The sequence below is a fragment of the Coregonus lavaretus genome (genome assembly GCF_964263955.1).
Source record: "Coregonus lavaretus genome assembly, chromosome: 39".
Classification (NCBI taxonomy): domain Eukaryota; kingdom Metazoa; phylum Chordata; class Actinopteri; order Salmoniformes; family Salmonidae; genus Coregonus; species Coregonus lavaretus.
In genome coordinates, this window is record NC_140026.1 from 13,876,164 (window position 1) to 13,889,845 (window position 13,682).

Consider the following 13,682-nt stretch of genomic DNA (forward strand, 5'->3'; position numbering starts at 1 on the left):
CACAACTCCAGGCTGTGTAAGGGCTATTTGACCAAGAAAGAGAGTGATGGAGTGCTGCATCAGATGACCTGGCCTCCACAATCACCCGACCTCAACCAAATTGAGATGGTTTGGGATGAGTTGGACCGCACAGTGAAGGAAAAGTGCTCAGCATATGTGGGAACTCCTTCAAGACTGTTGGAAAAGCATTCTCCATTAAGCTTTCTCCATGAAAATGTTAGACTTGTTCTTCCACTTTGACATTACAGAGTATTTTGTGTAGCCCGTTGACAAAAAAATCTATTTGAATCCCACTTTGTAACACAACAAAATGTGGAAAAAGTCAAGGGGTGTGAATAGTTTCTGAAGGCACCATACTGTACACACGGATCGTGGTAAACATACTTACATAACAAAGAAACAAATCTCACTACATAAGAATCTGTCATTTACAACTTAATTATTGAATGAAAAATTCATACACCCTAGCAGTTCAGTGTTTCCACAAATATATTTTTCAGCAGTGGTGGCAAAGTTGGGGGGGAGGGGCTTTTGTAGAACGGCTGTGAGAAGGCCACTTCTTGGGACTTTAAAAAAAAGGATGGTGGACACTGATTCATTTGCGTCGCTGCTCACTCTGTTTGCTACAAATATAAGTTCTAACTTGTCACTCTGATCTTAAAGGGATAGTGCAAGATTTTTGCAATTAAGCCCTTTTTCTACTTATCCAGAGTCAGATGAACTCATGGATACAATTTTTATGTCTCTGCATTCAGTGTGAAGGAGGTTGAAGGTAGTTGTTCTCATATACTTCCAGTCATTGTGCTAATGCTAGGGAAACACAGAGTTTTTGTTTGCTGATAAATAAAATGTTTTACGTGAGGTTCCCAGTATTAGCCAGATAATGATAATTAGACAGGCCCACTGGGCTAAAAATGGACCAGCCGATCTGGCATGCCCAGCCGATCTGGTCTGCCCCTGTTCTGATATGTAATCTATAAAATAAAGGTTGTGCTTCACAGATTTAATAACAAAGGTTTACTAAATTCACCTGAACATAGCAAAAAATATCTCAAACCCTTCTCTTTTCCCCCACAGAAACCCACCTGAAGCGCTTGCTGCTGGACCTGGGGTTGGAGCAACACTTCACAGAGAAGCTCACCCTGAGCACTGTGCTGCAGATCGGTGAGAAGACCATCACAGATGAACCTGCTCAGACTCTCTCAGCCCTACCATGGACTTTCCTGAAGAGGTTAATGATGGTTAATGTAACAGCTAGGAGTGTGAAATGTACCTCATCAGGAGGCGAGGGAAGTTGTGATGCTTCATTTTGCAACATAGACCTAGATCTGGAGAGCCTGGTTAATAGTCTGGACTCTAGTAATGTTGTAAACCCCTTAGACATTGTTACTGCTCTCTTTCTGTGCTCTAACGGTTTTCTGCAGCAAGAGATGGTCTTGAAAATGTCAATGTGTCAGTTTTCTGTGCCCCTGCTTCTACCCAATTGTGACACAAAACAGTGCACGCTCATGCTTTGGGCAATGCGAGACATTGTCAAGAAGTTCAGACCTCATTCATTGGCAGACCCGAGAGGATTTGTTGAAGACAGGATTGTTCTCTCTGACCTCCCTATGGTCTCTTTTGTCAGATTGGGTGAGTGCTCTCTGTCCAAGTCACAGATTCTGAACAAGCTTCTGAGTAATCCCCAACAGTATCACGACACGTTTGTCCACCATGACATGGAATGCGGTGATAGCCCAAGGAGGATATCCAATGGATTGGTTGAGATAAGCTGGTACCTCCCCTGTGGGAAAAATAATATTGACATCTTTGGTGAACCGGTCGCTGTAGCTAATCTAAGAGGGGACATCAGTTTGTTTGAGACACAGTACTCCTTTCTTTGTCAGACTTCTGTAGCAGTCTTTGTGTTCTTCGACAACTTGGATATCAAGTACAATCTACTGACCAGCCAACATACCAAGGCACACCTGTTTCTAGTGGGTAACACACAGAGCAAGAGCTTCAGCATTGATGCTTTGAAAAAAACCGCCAAAGAGCTGAACTTGAAGACTAGCAACGTCATCCTGAAGAACAAACAGATGAATGATGCCGAATTTGTAAAGAACCTGCGAAACACAGTTGGTGAGGTGATCAAGAGTTCAAAGTCCAAAATGCCACTGGAGCAGATGGCTGAAGTGGCACACGAGCTCGGGATCTTGGTTGACGAGGACTGCCAAGAATGTCAGAGTGCAAAGCAAAATGCAGATGCAATTACCTCAATCATATATGATATACCACAGTATAAGGAAAGTCAGCTTCCCTTGCAAGGACAGATCTGGAAGGAGCTGGCACGTCTAGAGAAGGAGGAATGCAGACTGCGGAAAGCTGGGAATAAGAACATAGAGATGTACAAAAGTGATCTCCAATCACAGAAGACACAACTCAGGAAAAAGCAGAGCAACTATGACATGTCTTGGGCGATGACTTTCTTCATAAATGCAATGTCAAGCACGGGGCTAGAAAGGTCCTACTTCTTGAAATGGATGCGAATGAACCTGGACAATCTGTCTCGTAAAAACTTGTCTGGCCTCAGAGAGCAGTACAAAGAGAAGTGCCAGAACTCCTCTGATAACAAAGAAGAAATTGCAGACCTTGACAGACAGATTTCAAACAGTTCTTTAGGAACTGAACATTTCCTACGTGAAATGGGTCAACTGTATGAATCTGCGGTCTTACTGAGAGAAACTGAAGAGTCAAGGCAACAACTGCAGCACCTGCCCAGACTATGTGCTGAGCTGCTTCTGGATGGATTTCCTCTGGAGCTTGTGGATGGAGATGCGTCCAACATACCTCTGAGATGGGTGAGTGATGTGCTGCATCAGCTCAATGTCTTGGTGCAGCCAAAGAACAAGGTCCTGGTGGTAACCGTTCTAGGTGTTCAGAGCACAGGAAAGTCCACTCTACTGAATACAATGTTTGGAGTGCAGTTCGCAGTCAGTAGTGGCAGATGCACAAGAGGGGCCTTCATGCTTCTCATCAAAGTCAAAGATGACTTCAAGAAAGAGCTGAACTGCGACTTCTTAGTGATCATCGACACAGAAGGACTGAAGTCTCCAGAGCTGGCACAGCTGGATGACAGCTATGAGCACGACAATGAGCTAGCCACACTAGTTGTCGGGCTGAGTGATGTCACAATAATAAACATTGCCATGGAGAACTCAACCGAGATGAAGGACATCCTTCAAATTGTTGTCCATGCTTTTCTTCGAATGAAAGAGGTGGGAAAGAAACCCAGGTGTCAGTTTGTCCACCAGAATGTGGCAGATGTCTCGGCACACGACAAGAACATGAGAGACCGGAAAATGCTCTTGGAGCAATTGAACGAGATGACCCAGGCAGCGGCCAGAATGGAGAAAAAGGAAGCGAACAAAAGCTTCACAGATGTGATGGAGTACAACCCAGAGACTGGTAACTGGTACATCCCTGGACTTTGGCATGGCAACCCTCCAATGGCACCCGTCAACGCCGGGTACAGCGAGTCCGTCTACGAGTTCAAAAAGAACATGTTCAAGGTCTTCCAGGACTGTGAAGCCTCTGGGAACAACATCATGGACTTTCTGACGTGGACAAAAAGCCTTTGGAATGCTGTGAAGTATGAAAACTTCATCTTCAGCTTCAGAAACAGCCTGGTGGCTGATGCCTACATGAAGTTGTGTGTTGAGTTCAATAAGTGGGAATGGTCATTCAAAAAGCACATGCACACATGGACAACAAATGCTGAAACAAGGATTTCCAACTTTGGGACAGTTGCAATGAAATACCAGATGGCCAACATGAGGGATTTTCACAGCAAATTGAAAATGGATGCCTCAATGGAACTTATCAAATGGGAGAAGACCATTCTTGACAACCTGACCAAGTACTACGAACAGCCAGAGGGCCATGTCTATCTTGTGGAGAGATACAGAGAGGATTTCGCAAACAGCACCAAAAGTATCAAAAGTGAGATGGAAAACTCTATAATGAGTAAACTGGTAGCTGCTTTTGAGATTCAAAAAGGAATGATCAAGCTTGACATAATCAAGAAGAACCACACAGATGTGATGGAGAAAAAAGTGCTGAAGTTGCTTAATGACTGCAGAAAGAGGCAATCTCCGTTGTCAGTGAAGGACCTTGATGGAGAATTTGAAAAGGTGTGGGAGGAAACCGTGCAGGAGCTGTCGAACTTTGAAGGATTAGTGTCACAAGACGTTTTGAGTGATGTTTCCAACCAGCTCCGGTCTAACATGATGCAGAAGGGAAGTTCAGTGAATGAAAAGCTGAACAAAGTGAAACTTGAAGATCATGGAAAACAACCCTTCATAGTCTCTCCAGATGGGTTTTTTAAGAAATTAGTAAAGGGGTTTTACATGGATGAGCACACAAGAAAAACCCAGGCCATGGCAGACAACCTTGTAGCCAAATGCGAAGAGTTTGTGATCGGGAAGTTCCAAAAGAAAACGGACTACCATGAAACATACATACAAGAGATTCTGCACTTGATTGAAGAGAAGCTGGATGCCAACAAAGATCTTGAGACAAGCCTCAAATTTGAACTGAACATCAAATTGCATATTTGTGGGTTTGCAGCCAGGACCTTCCAGAATCTGCATGAAAAGTTCAGAAATGACAATAATCCTCGTTGGTGCCTTGAACAGTTCAAAGGTAAATACTTGGCAGATTTCAAAGACTTGTTCAGTGGACAAGATCAGTGTCAGAAGAAAGCCGAGCGGTTCACCACCCTGTGTCTCAAACCTGCAGTAGAAGCCTATATTGCCAGTTCCCTGGGTCTGGAAATTGTTGACGAAATGCTGACGGGACAGAATGCCTCTCAATTCAGCTCTCGGGCTTTTTTCCAGTACTCTATCCTGAAGCAACTACTGTCAGAATTCAACTTTGCCAAGTATGTGAGCTACATTTGTGACTACGAAGGCTTTGTCAAGAATTGGATTTTGGATGAAATCTTGAAACGCTTCTCACAAGGAAATAAAATGTTTGAATTGGAAGACTGTCAACTCAAAGGGATCATCAGTGTCATCACTGAGGCAATCAAGAAAGCACAGACGAATGAGAATGGCAACATAAAGAAATTCATTGAGGACATATGCAGGTACCTTGGAGAGAAGCTGGTGCTTCCCCAAGATGCGTTGAAAGCCACCATGATCCTCAACAATTCCAAACAGGAATCGTTTGCCCACTGGCTCAAAACATCTGTAGTGGAGATGGAACAGTCGCTGAGAGAAGAGTTCCAAAGAGCAAGGGATATGAAAAAGAAATTGGAAAGACAGAACATCAAGCCGCAGAATGAGCTGTTCACAAGAGTGTTTGGGTGCGGGAAGCAGTGCCCATTCTGCAAGGCACCGTGCGAGGCAGGAGGAAAAGCCCACAGAGACCACTGTGCCTCAATACACAGACCAGAGGGACTTGGTCAATATAGGTTTCAGGGCTCAAGAAAACTTGTCACTGATATCTGCTCCTCTTCAGTGTTCACTGATGCCACCTTCAGCTGCTATGCAACAGGTGGACAGTGGCATCCTTACAAGAAATACCGGTACATTTACCCTGACTGGCATATTCCTGCGGATGCCAGCATACAGGCCTCAGACTACTGGAAATTTGTGATGGCAAAATTCAACGAGCACTTTGCCAAAATGTATGACGCAGAGCCTGCATATATTCCGCCTGCCTGGAGACTGATCTCAAAGAAACAGGCAGAAGAAAGCCTCAAAGAGTCTTTTAGCATCAAGGGAGATTCTCTACAATGCCTCAAAGAGCAATAGCCTTAACTTGGTTTGACTGAGTCCCGACACATCATTACTTCTCAAGAGACTTGACTGCATGGAACATTATTAGATTCAACACCAAACTAGTGTTCTTTTTTTTTCTTTCTTTTTTTTCTTTTTTTAGGGGGAATGGATCAGCTTAATATTGCAGATAGATTGGATCTTCTATCAATGTAATTGTCTGCATCACTTCCAATCCCCCATGTTTTTTATATTTTTTATATATATACTCCCCTTTTTATTACTTTTCAACCCCACCATCCTTTCCCTACTTGGAGTAAATTAGTGAACAACAATGCCCAGGCCTCTACTTCCGGGCTATACTTACTATCTACACCTTATGGACAGAGTTAATTTTACAATAATTCTATTATATATATATATATATATATATATATATTTTTTTTTTGCTCCTGAACTTCTTCTACTCTCAACCTCTCCGATCATTTTCATGGTGTCCATCCGGTTTGCTTCTATATGCCATATCTTTCTAACTGTGCTCCTTCCCAAAAGCTCCCAACATACAACCTATATACTTATTATGGACACAGTATGCTTACATTATTAGCTATCTTTGTTATTATTTGTTGTTATTTGTTATTAGTCCCATCCTTCAACTCTATTCAATACCTCCCATCTATCTCTTAACACCATCCATATAGGATTTCTATTTGCCATATATATTTTGACCGTACTGTGATGTTTTACAAAAATTCTGAACCTTTCTATTCTCATTGCTTCTACAGATTGTAAATTAAAAATAAACATTTTTGCTAAAAGTATTATTATATTATAGATTGATTGACTATGACTTTTCAGATCACCCAGTAATGCTATCTGCAAAGTTAGTTCCAGGTAAATATTGCAATCCTTTAGCCATTCCTGGACCTGTGTCCAAAAACAAGCTACAAATGGACAGAACCAAAACAAATGATCTAATAATTCTGTCTCTTCACAGCAAAACCTGCAGAGCTGGGAAGATTGTATCCCCCATATAAATCAATCAATCAATTTTATTTTATATAGCCCTTCTTACATCAGCTAATATCTCGAAGTGCTGTACAGAAACCCAGCCTAAAACCCCAAACAGCTAGTAATGCAGGTGTAGAAGCACGGTGGCTAGGAAAAACTCCCTAGAAAGGCAAAACCTAGGAAGAAACCTAGAGAGGAACCAGGCTATGAGGGGTGGCCAGTCCTCTTCTGGCTGTGCCGGGTGGAGATTATAACAGAACCATGCCAAGATGTTCAAAAATGTTCATAAGTGACAAGCATGGTCAAATAATAATCAGGAATAAATCTCAGTTGGCTTTTCATAGCCGATCATTAGAGTTTAAAACAGCAGGTCTGGGACAGGTAGGGGTTCCATAACCGCAGGCAGAACAGTTTAAACTGGAATAGCAGCAAGGCCAGGCGGACTGGGGATAGCAAGGAGTCACCACGGCCGGTAGTCCCGACGTATGGTCCTAGGGCTCAGGTCTCTCAGTTGGCTTTTCATAGCCGATCATTTAGAGTTGAAAACAGCAGGTCTGGGACAGGTAGGGGTTTCGTAGCCGCAGGCAGAACAGTTGAAACTGGAATAGCAGCAAGGCCAGGCGGACTGGGGGCAGCAGGGTGTCATCATGCCCGGTAGTCCTGACGTATGGTCCTAGGGCTCAGGTTCTCAGAGAGAAAGAGAGAACGAGAGAATTAGAGAGAGCATACTTAAATTCACACAGGACACTGGATAAGACAGGAGAAGTACTCCAGGTATAACCAACTAACCCCAGCCCCCCGACACATAAACTACTGCAGCATAAATACTGGAGGCTGAGACAGGAGCGGTCCGGAGACACTGTGGCCCCATCCGAAGAAACCCCCGGACAGGGCCAAACAGGAAGGATATAACCCCACCCACTCCGCCAAAGCACAGCCCCCGCACCACTAGAGGGATATCCCCAACCACCAACTTACAATCCTGAGACAAGGCCGAGTATAGCCCACAGAGGTCTCCACCATATAAATAACATTCTATTGGTAGCAAGAATTGTATATAATAATTTAAAGATTCTAATTTTTGAATCCGGTGTCGTTTTGCGTGTCAGTTCATAAACACTATGCCATGGGATCGGTACGTCAAAGATCTCTTCCCAACTATTTTGCAATCTATATGGGACGGCTGTCAATACTTTGGTCCTTAAGTGAAACTGATATACTTTTTTATTTATCACAGTTTTCCTTAACCAATTATGTTCTTTAATGCAAGGCCGACAGACAAGTTCCTTACTTTCTCCCCCTTCCACTTTCCTCTTCCACTTTTGCGGTAAGGCTGCAATTATTTGGTTGTAATTTTGGGTAGAGCAGACATTTCCATATGTTTTTGTTAGCTGCATGTGCGACATAACTCCACCAGTCCTACCGATGATATCATTTACGAAGATTATACCTTTTTTAAACATTCTGTCAAAAAATAAAGTTTTTTTTGTCAATTAGTATATTTGAATTTAACCACAATATTTGTTGCATTATTTGTTCTGTCATTTCTGGAGGATTAAATTGAAATTGCAACCAACTTTCTATGGCTTGTTTTAGAAATAGTGACATTTGGGAGATTATTTCCTTTTCAAATAACTGAAAGTGAGAGGTTGTAATCTGAATAAAGGGAAAAAGGCCTTTCTTGAACATTGGGTGAGACAATCTTACTAATTTGCTTGAGAACCAGTTTGGATTTAAGTATAACTTTTGTATGACTGAAGCTTTTAGTGATAGGTCTAATACTTTAATATTTAATAATTTCTGTCCTCCGAATTCATATTCACTATATAAATATGCTCTTTTAATTTTGTCTGGCTTGCCGTTCCAAATAAAATTGAATATTTTTTTCTCATATAATTTAAAAAACTGTTAGCTAGGCGTAGGCAAGACCATAAGCAAATAGGTAAACTGGGATAATACTAAAGAGTTAATCAGGGTGATTTTTCCACAAATTGACAGGTATTTTCCTTTCCATGGTAGTAAGATCTTATCTATTTTTGCTAACTTTCTATTAAAATGTATTGAAGTGAGATCATTTATTTCCTTTGGGATATGTATTCCGAGTATATCCACATCACCATCAGACCATTTTATTGGTAAACTACATGGTAATGTAAAACTTGTATTTTTTAGTGATCCAATACGTAATATAGTACATTTGTCATAATTTGGTTGTAATCCAGAGAGGTTAGAAAATGTATCTAGATCCTCTATGAGGCTGTGGAGGGATTCTAGTTGTGGATTTAAAAGAAAACATGAATCATCAGCGTACAATGACATCTTTGTTTTTAAGCCCTGTATTTCTAATCCTCTGATATTATTATTGGATCTGATTTTAATAGCTAACATCTCGATGGCCACAATAAATAGATATGCCGATAGTGGACATCCTTGTTTCACTCCTCTTGACAGTTTAAAACTTTCTGAGAAATAGCCATTATTTACTATTTTACACCTAGGGTTACTATACATGATTTTGACCCATTTTATAAGAGATTCTCCAAAATTGAAATGCTCCAGGCATTTATATATAAACCCCAGTCGAACTTTATCAAATGCCTTTTCGAAGTCTGCTATGAATAGCAGGCCTGGTTTCCCATATTTTCCATAGTGTTCTATTGTTTCCAATACTTGCCTTATATTATCTCCAATGTATCTTCCATGTAAAAAACCTGTCTGATTAGAATGAATAATATCCGACAATACCTTTTTAATTCTATGCGCTATACATTTTGCTAGGATTTTTGCATTACAACACTGAAGTGTAAGGGGCCTCCAATTTTGTAAATGGACTGGATCTTTATATTTTCCACTTGTATCCTGTTTCAATAATAATGAGATCAGACCTTCTTCTTGAGTGTCAGATAATCTACCATTTACATAGGAGTGGTTAAAACATGCTAATAACGGTCCGCTTAGTATATCAAAAAAGGTTTGGTATACCTCGACTGGTATGCCATCCAACCCTGGAGTTTTCCCGGATTTAAAGTCTTTAATTGCATCCAGAAGTTCCTCCTCTGTAATTTCACCTTCACATGAGTCTTTCTGTGTGGCTGTTAATTTGACATTATCAATAGAAAAAAAATCTCTACAATTAGCTTCAGTTAGAGGAGATGGAGGCGACTGAAAAGAAAACATATGCTTAAAGTACTTTGTTTCTTCCTTCAAAATATAATTTGGTGAATTATGGGTGACTCCGTCAATTGTAACCAGTTTCATTAAGTTCTTTTTGGTAGCATTCCTATGTTGAAGATTAAAAAAGAATTTTGTGCATTTTCCCCATATTCCATCCAGTTTGCTTTATTTTTATAATATATTACACTTGATCTTTCTTGAATAAGTTTCTCCATTTCTTTTTGTTTTTCCTCTAATTTATTCTGAGCCTCTATGTTACAGTTTTTATTGCCATCTATCTGTTCTGTTAGATTTTCTATTTCCTTTCTTAGTATAAACTCTTTCGACCTAAATTGCTTTTGTTTTCGAGATGAGTACTGAATTGCATGGCCTCTAAAGGCACATTTTAAAGGTGTCCCATACAATAAGGGGATTTGCTGTACCTATGTTATGTTGGAAAAAGTCAGTTATAAATTCCTTTGTTCTAATTATGAATAAATTATCATCCAATAGGCTTTGATTAAATTTCCAATATCCTCGCCCACGTGGAAATTCAGTAAGAGTAATGTATATGCCTATTATATGATGGTCCGACCGCATTCTGTCCCCTATCAACACTTTTTTTACTTTTGGTGCCAACGAGAATGAGATAAGAAAGAAGTCAAGACGACTAGCTTGATTCAGTCTCCGCCATGTATATCTCACTAGATCAGTATATTTAAGCCTCCATATATCTACTAGTTCTAATGTATCCATGACATTCACAATTTCCTTAAGAGCATGTGGGTGATTGTTTGTGGTGTGATTTCCTTTACGGTCCATTGAGCTATTTAAAACAGTATTATAATCCCCCACCATAATAATATTGTCTTGAGTTGCTTGCAGGCTTGATAATTTATTATATATATTGTCAAAGAATTGTGGATCATCATTATTTGGTCCGTAAAGGTTAATGAGCCATATCTGTTTATGGTCCAATAACATATTTAAAATAATCCATCTACCTTGCGTATCTATTTGGACAATTTGCACATTCGGATCGAAATTACTATTAATTAATATCATCACCCCTTTTGAATTTCTTTGCCCATGGGAGAAGTATATTTCCCCCCCCCCCATTCTTTTTTCCACGCTACTTCATCTCGAATTGTTGAATGAGTTTCCTGTATACAATAGATATTATATTCCTTCTCTTTGAGCCATGTAAATATTGTTCTTCTTTTGTTATTATCAGCTAAGCCATTACAATTATAACTGGCTATACTTATTTCACCATACACCATAATGAGATACAAGTTTCAAGTCTATTTATCATTATATATGTTTGTAAATTTACCAATAAAAAATAGCGTAATGATTGAGTGTCCATATAGCTGTACCGTGATATTTGCATTGCTACGGAGTAACCCTTCAATTGTTCTCCACTAATTCCCCCGCTAAAGCCCCTCCCCATCCCAAGTTGAGCCGTCATCCCAGTGATCAGCATCCCACCCACGTCCCTCCGTATCCCTAAGGCCCCGAGAGGCCAGGACCCATCCATCGAAAACAGTACACAGTGGCACCCACAAAACCGAAGCAGATTAACCGCCAAAAGCATTTCCAATGCTCTCACCTCTCTCTCTCTCTCTCTCTCTCTCTCTCTCTCTCTCTATATATATATATATATATATATATATATATATATATATATATATATATATATATATATATATATATATAATTTTTAAAATTATGCATATCCTATTTTCCATCATTATCAATTAATATGCGTAATAATGTCGGCAGTTTACGCATAGGATTCCAACATATAACCCGGATTTCCATTGTATTACACTTAATTCATTGACAAGCAATTATTATCCTAGCAAATAATCCCCGCGGTCCATCCCATACCCTCCCCCCCAACATCCCCACCCCCCCACAACAGATGCCAGACAAGCACACACGCACATACTCACATACTCCAACACACTCAACCCCCCTCCACAATCCACCATAAAATCAGATACTCAACAGCTGTTATATCCCAGAGCCCAACTCGAGAAATAACTTGATTTACGAGTGCATATACAGTTAAAGCTGATTGAGAAAGCATGCAGATTGAGCAGAAATTGATAACAATGTGAGATTTGATTAATCTACTTAATCTATGTCAAGTCCTAGGTGATGGAGATCAGATCCACCCTCTTCACCTGAGACACAAACACTCTGATCCCCTGTTGTAACCATTTTCCCAAGCATCTCCATGCGGTCAGACCTTTGATTATTTTGTGCCACCTGGGCCACAATGATAAACCCCCTCTCTGATTGTCCGAGTGTGACCCCCTCCCCATGGGTTACTGCAGCCAGTGTTGCCAGCACTGCCACTACCTGGGTGGGCGTACCCCACCGGAATCCCCACCGGCTAGGTAAAAAGGTCGTAAAGGTTCTCATTAGCAGCTTTGAGAATTTCCTTGTATATTATGCTCTCCCATCAGGGGGCTCTGGCTTTGTAGGACCAACCCTGCCAGGCAGGCTCAGAATCTTGAGGGGGCGGTGCTGCTCAAGTAGGTCTCTGACCGCATTTATTTCTCTGTTTAGGCTGCATATTCACAGCAGGTCCATAAAAGAGATGGGAACTTCTCTTTGGTGTATGGGTCGCTCAGTTGGGTGTCCAGGTTATAGGGTTAGGGATCTTTCCATCATGATAGGACAATGAAAAATTAGATTAGATGTATACTATATTTAAAATGTATATCCCTCATCTACACAAAATTGAAAGCTCTCTCTCTCACTACCCCTGCTCATAGACCCCCGGTCGGCTCTGGGATATGCAACCATTTCCCCTCTCACTCACTTAACGCAGCACCTTTTCAAACACAAAAATGCACACCACATGGTTGACTGCGGAAGAAATGGGCCGAGCGTGCAAACGCACCCGCATCCACATCTGCCGCAAGGGGGAAAGGACGCCAGAGAGACTAACTAGTGTTCTTAGTTTTCAGTCAGGACATGGGCCCTTGAAATCTACCAATAAAAAAAGCCATGGAATGGTAGCTGGTATGATAATCTGTCTTGCAATCAGGGACGGCTTGTTCAATAGGGCGATATGGGCGACGCACTGCCAAACGGGAAAAGGAAGGGATTTTTTTTCTAATCAATTATAAAAAAAAAAAAAAAAAAAAAAAAATATATATATATATAATTTTTTTAAATAAATTTATAAAAAATTATATCACGGCAACAGCAGTTATCAGTGTTCACGTCTGATCTGACAGCCACTAAATGTCAAATCAGGCTAAAGTCGTGCTTCAAATGGCCCCGCCCGTTTTTTGGGCGATTTCAGTCAGGTTGAAAATCGCCCAGAAGTCTCTCATAGCCTGTCATGTAAAATCTATTTTTTTCACATTTCAAAGCTTTCAATACATTCTCTATGGGTGTCTGTGGGCTTGCACTTACGCGCTTTCGTCATACATAACGTAACCACGAATGAACGTAACTAAGAAAAGACCAGGTAGCAGCCTCAATCAATTCACTACTACTATCAAAATGGCTAGGCTTCAGTCCAACTCGATTGTGTCTTTGAAAGAAGTTCCTTTTTGTCGGCGAACAAATTAAGATAAATTGGCAACGAAACAATTAGGACCTCCCAGACCAAATTTAATAATTCAACAGGTTTCTACTAAAGGCGGAAAGTCCTACACCCGAGGATTTTCCAAAAATTGGTACGAACGAAAAAAGACATTGCCACTCACTCAACTGGATGACGAGGGATAC

General features: G+C 40.8%; 1 protein-coding gene across 1 annotated transcript in view; it reads left to right on the forward strand.

The window, feature by feature from the left end:
* The window catches only part of LOC311113155 (up-regulator of cell proliferation-like), a 32,389-nt gene extending 26,437 nt beyond the window's left edge, over window positions 1-5,952 (forward strand). The window contains exon 4 of the mRNA XM_084156325.1: window positions 1,078-5,952. Coding sequence (XP_084012451.1) covers window positions 1,078-5,798 — 4,721 coding nt within the window. The 3' untranslated portion in view covers window positions 5,799-5,952. The remainder of the gene's footprint in view (window positions 1-1,077) is intronic.
* Window positions 5,953-13,682: the final 7,730 nt, after the last annotated feature.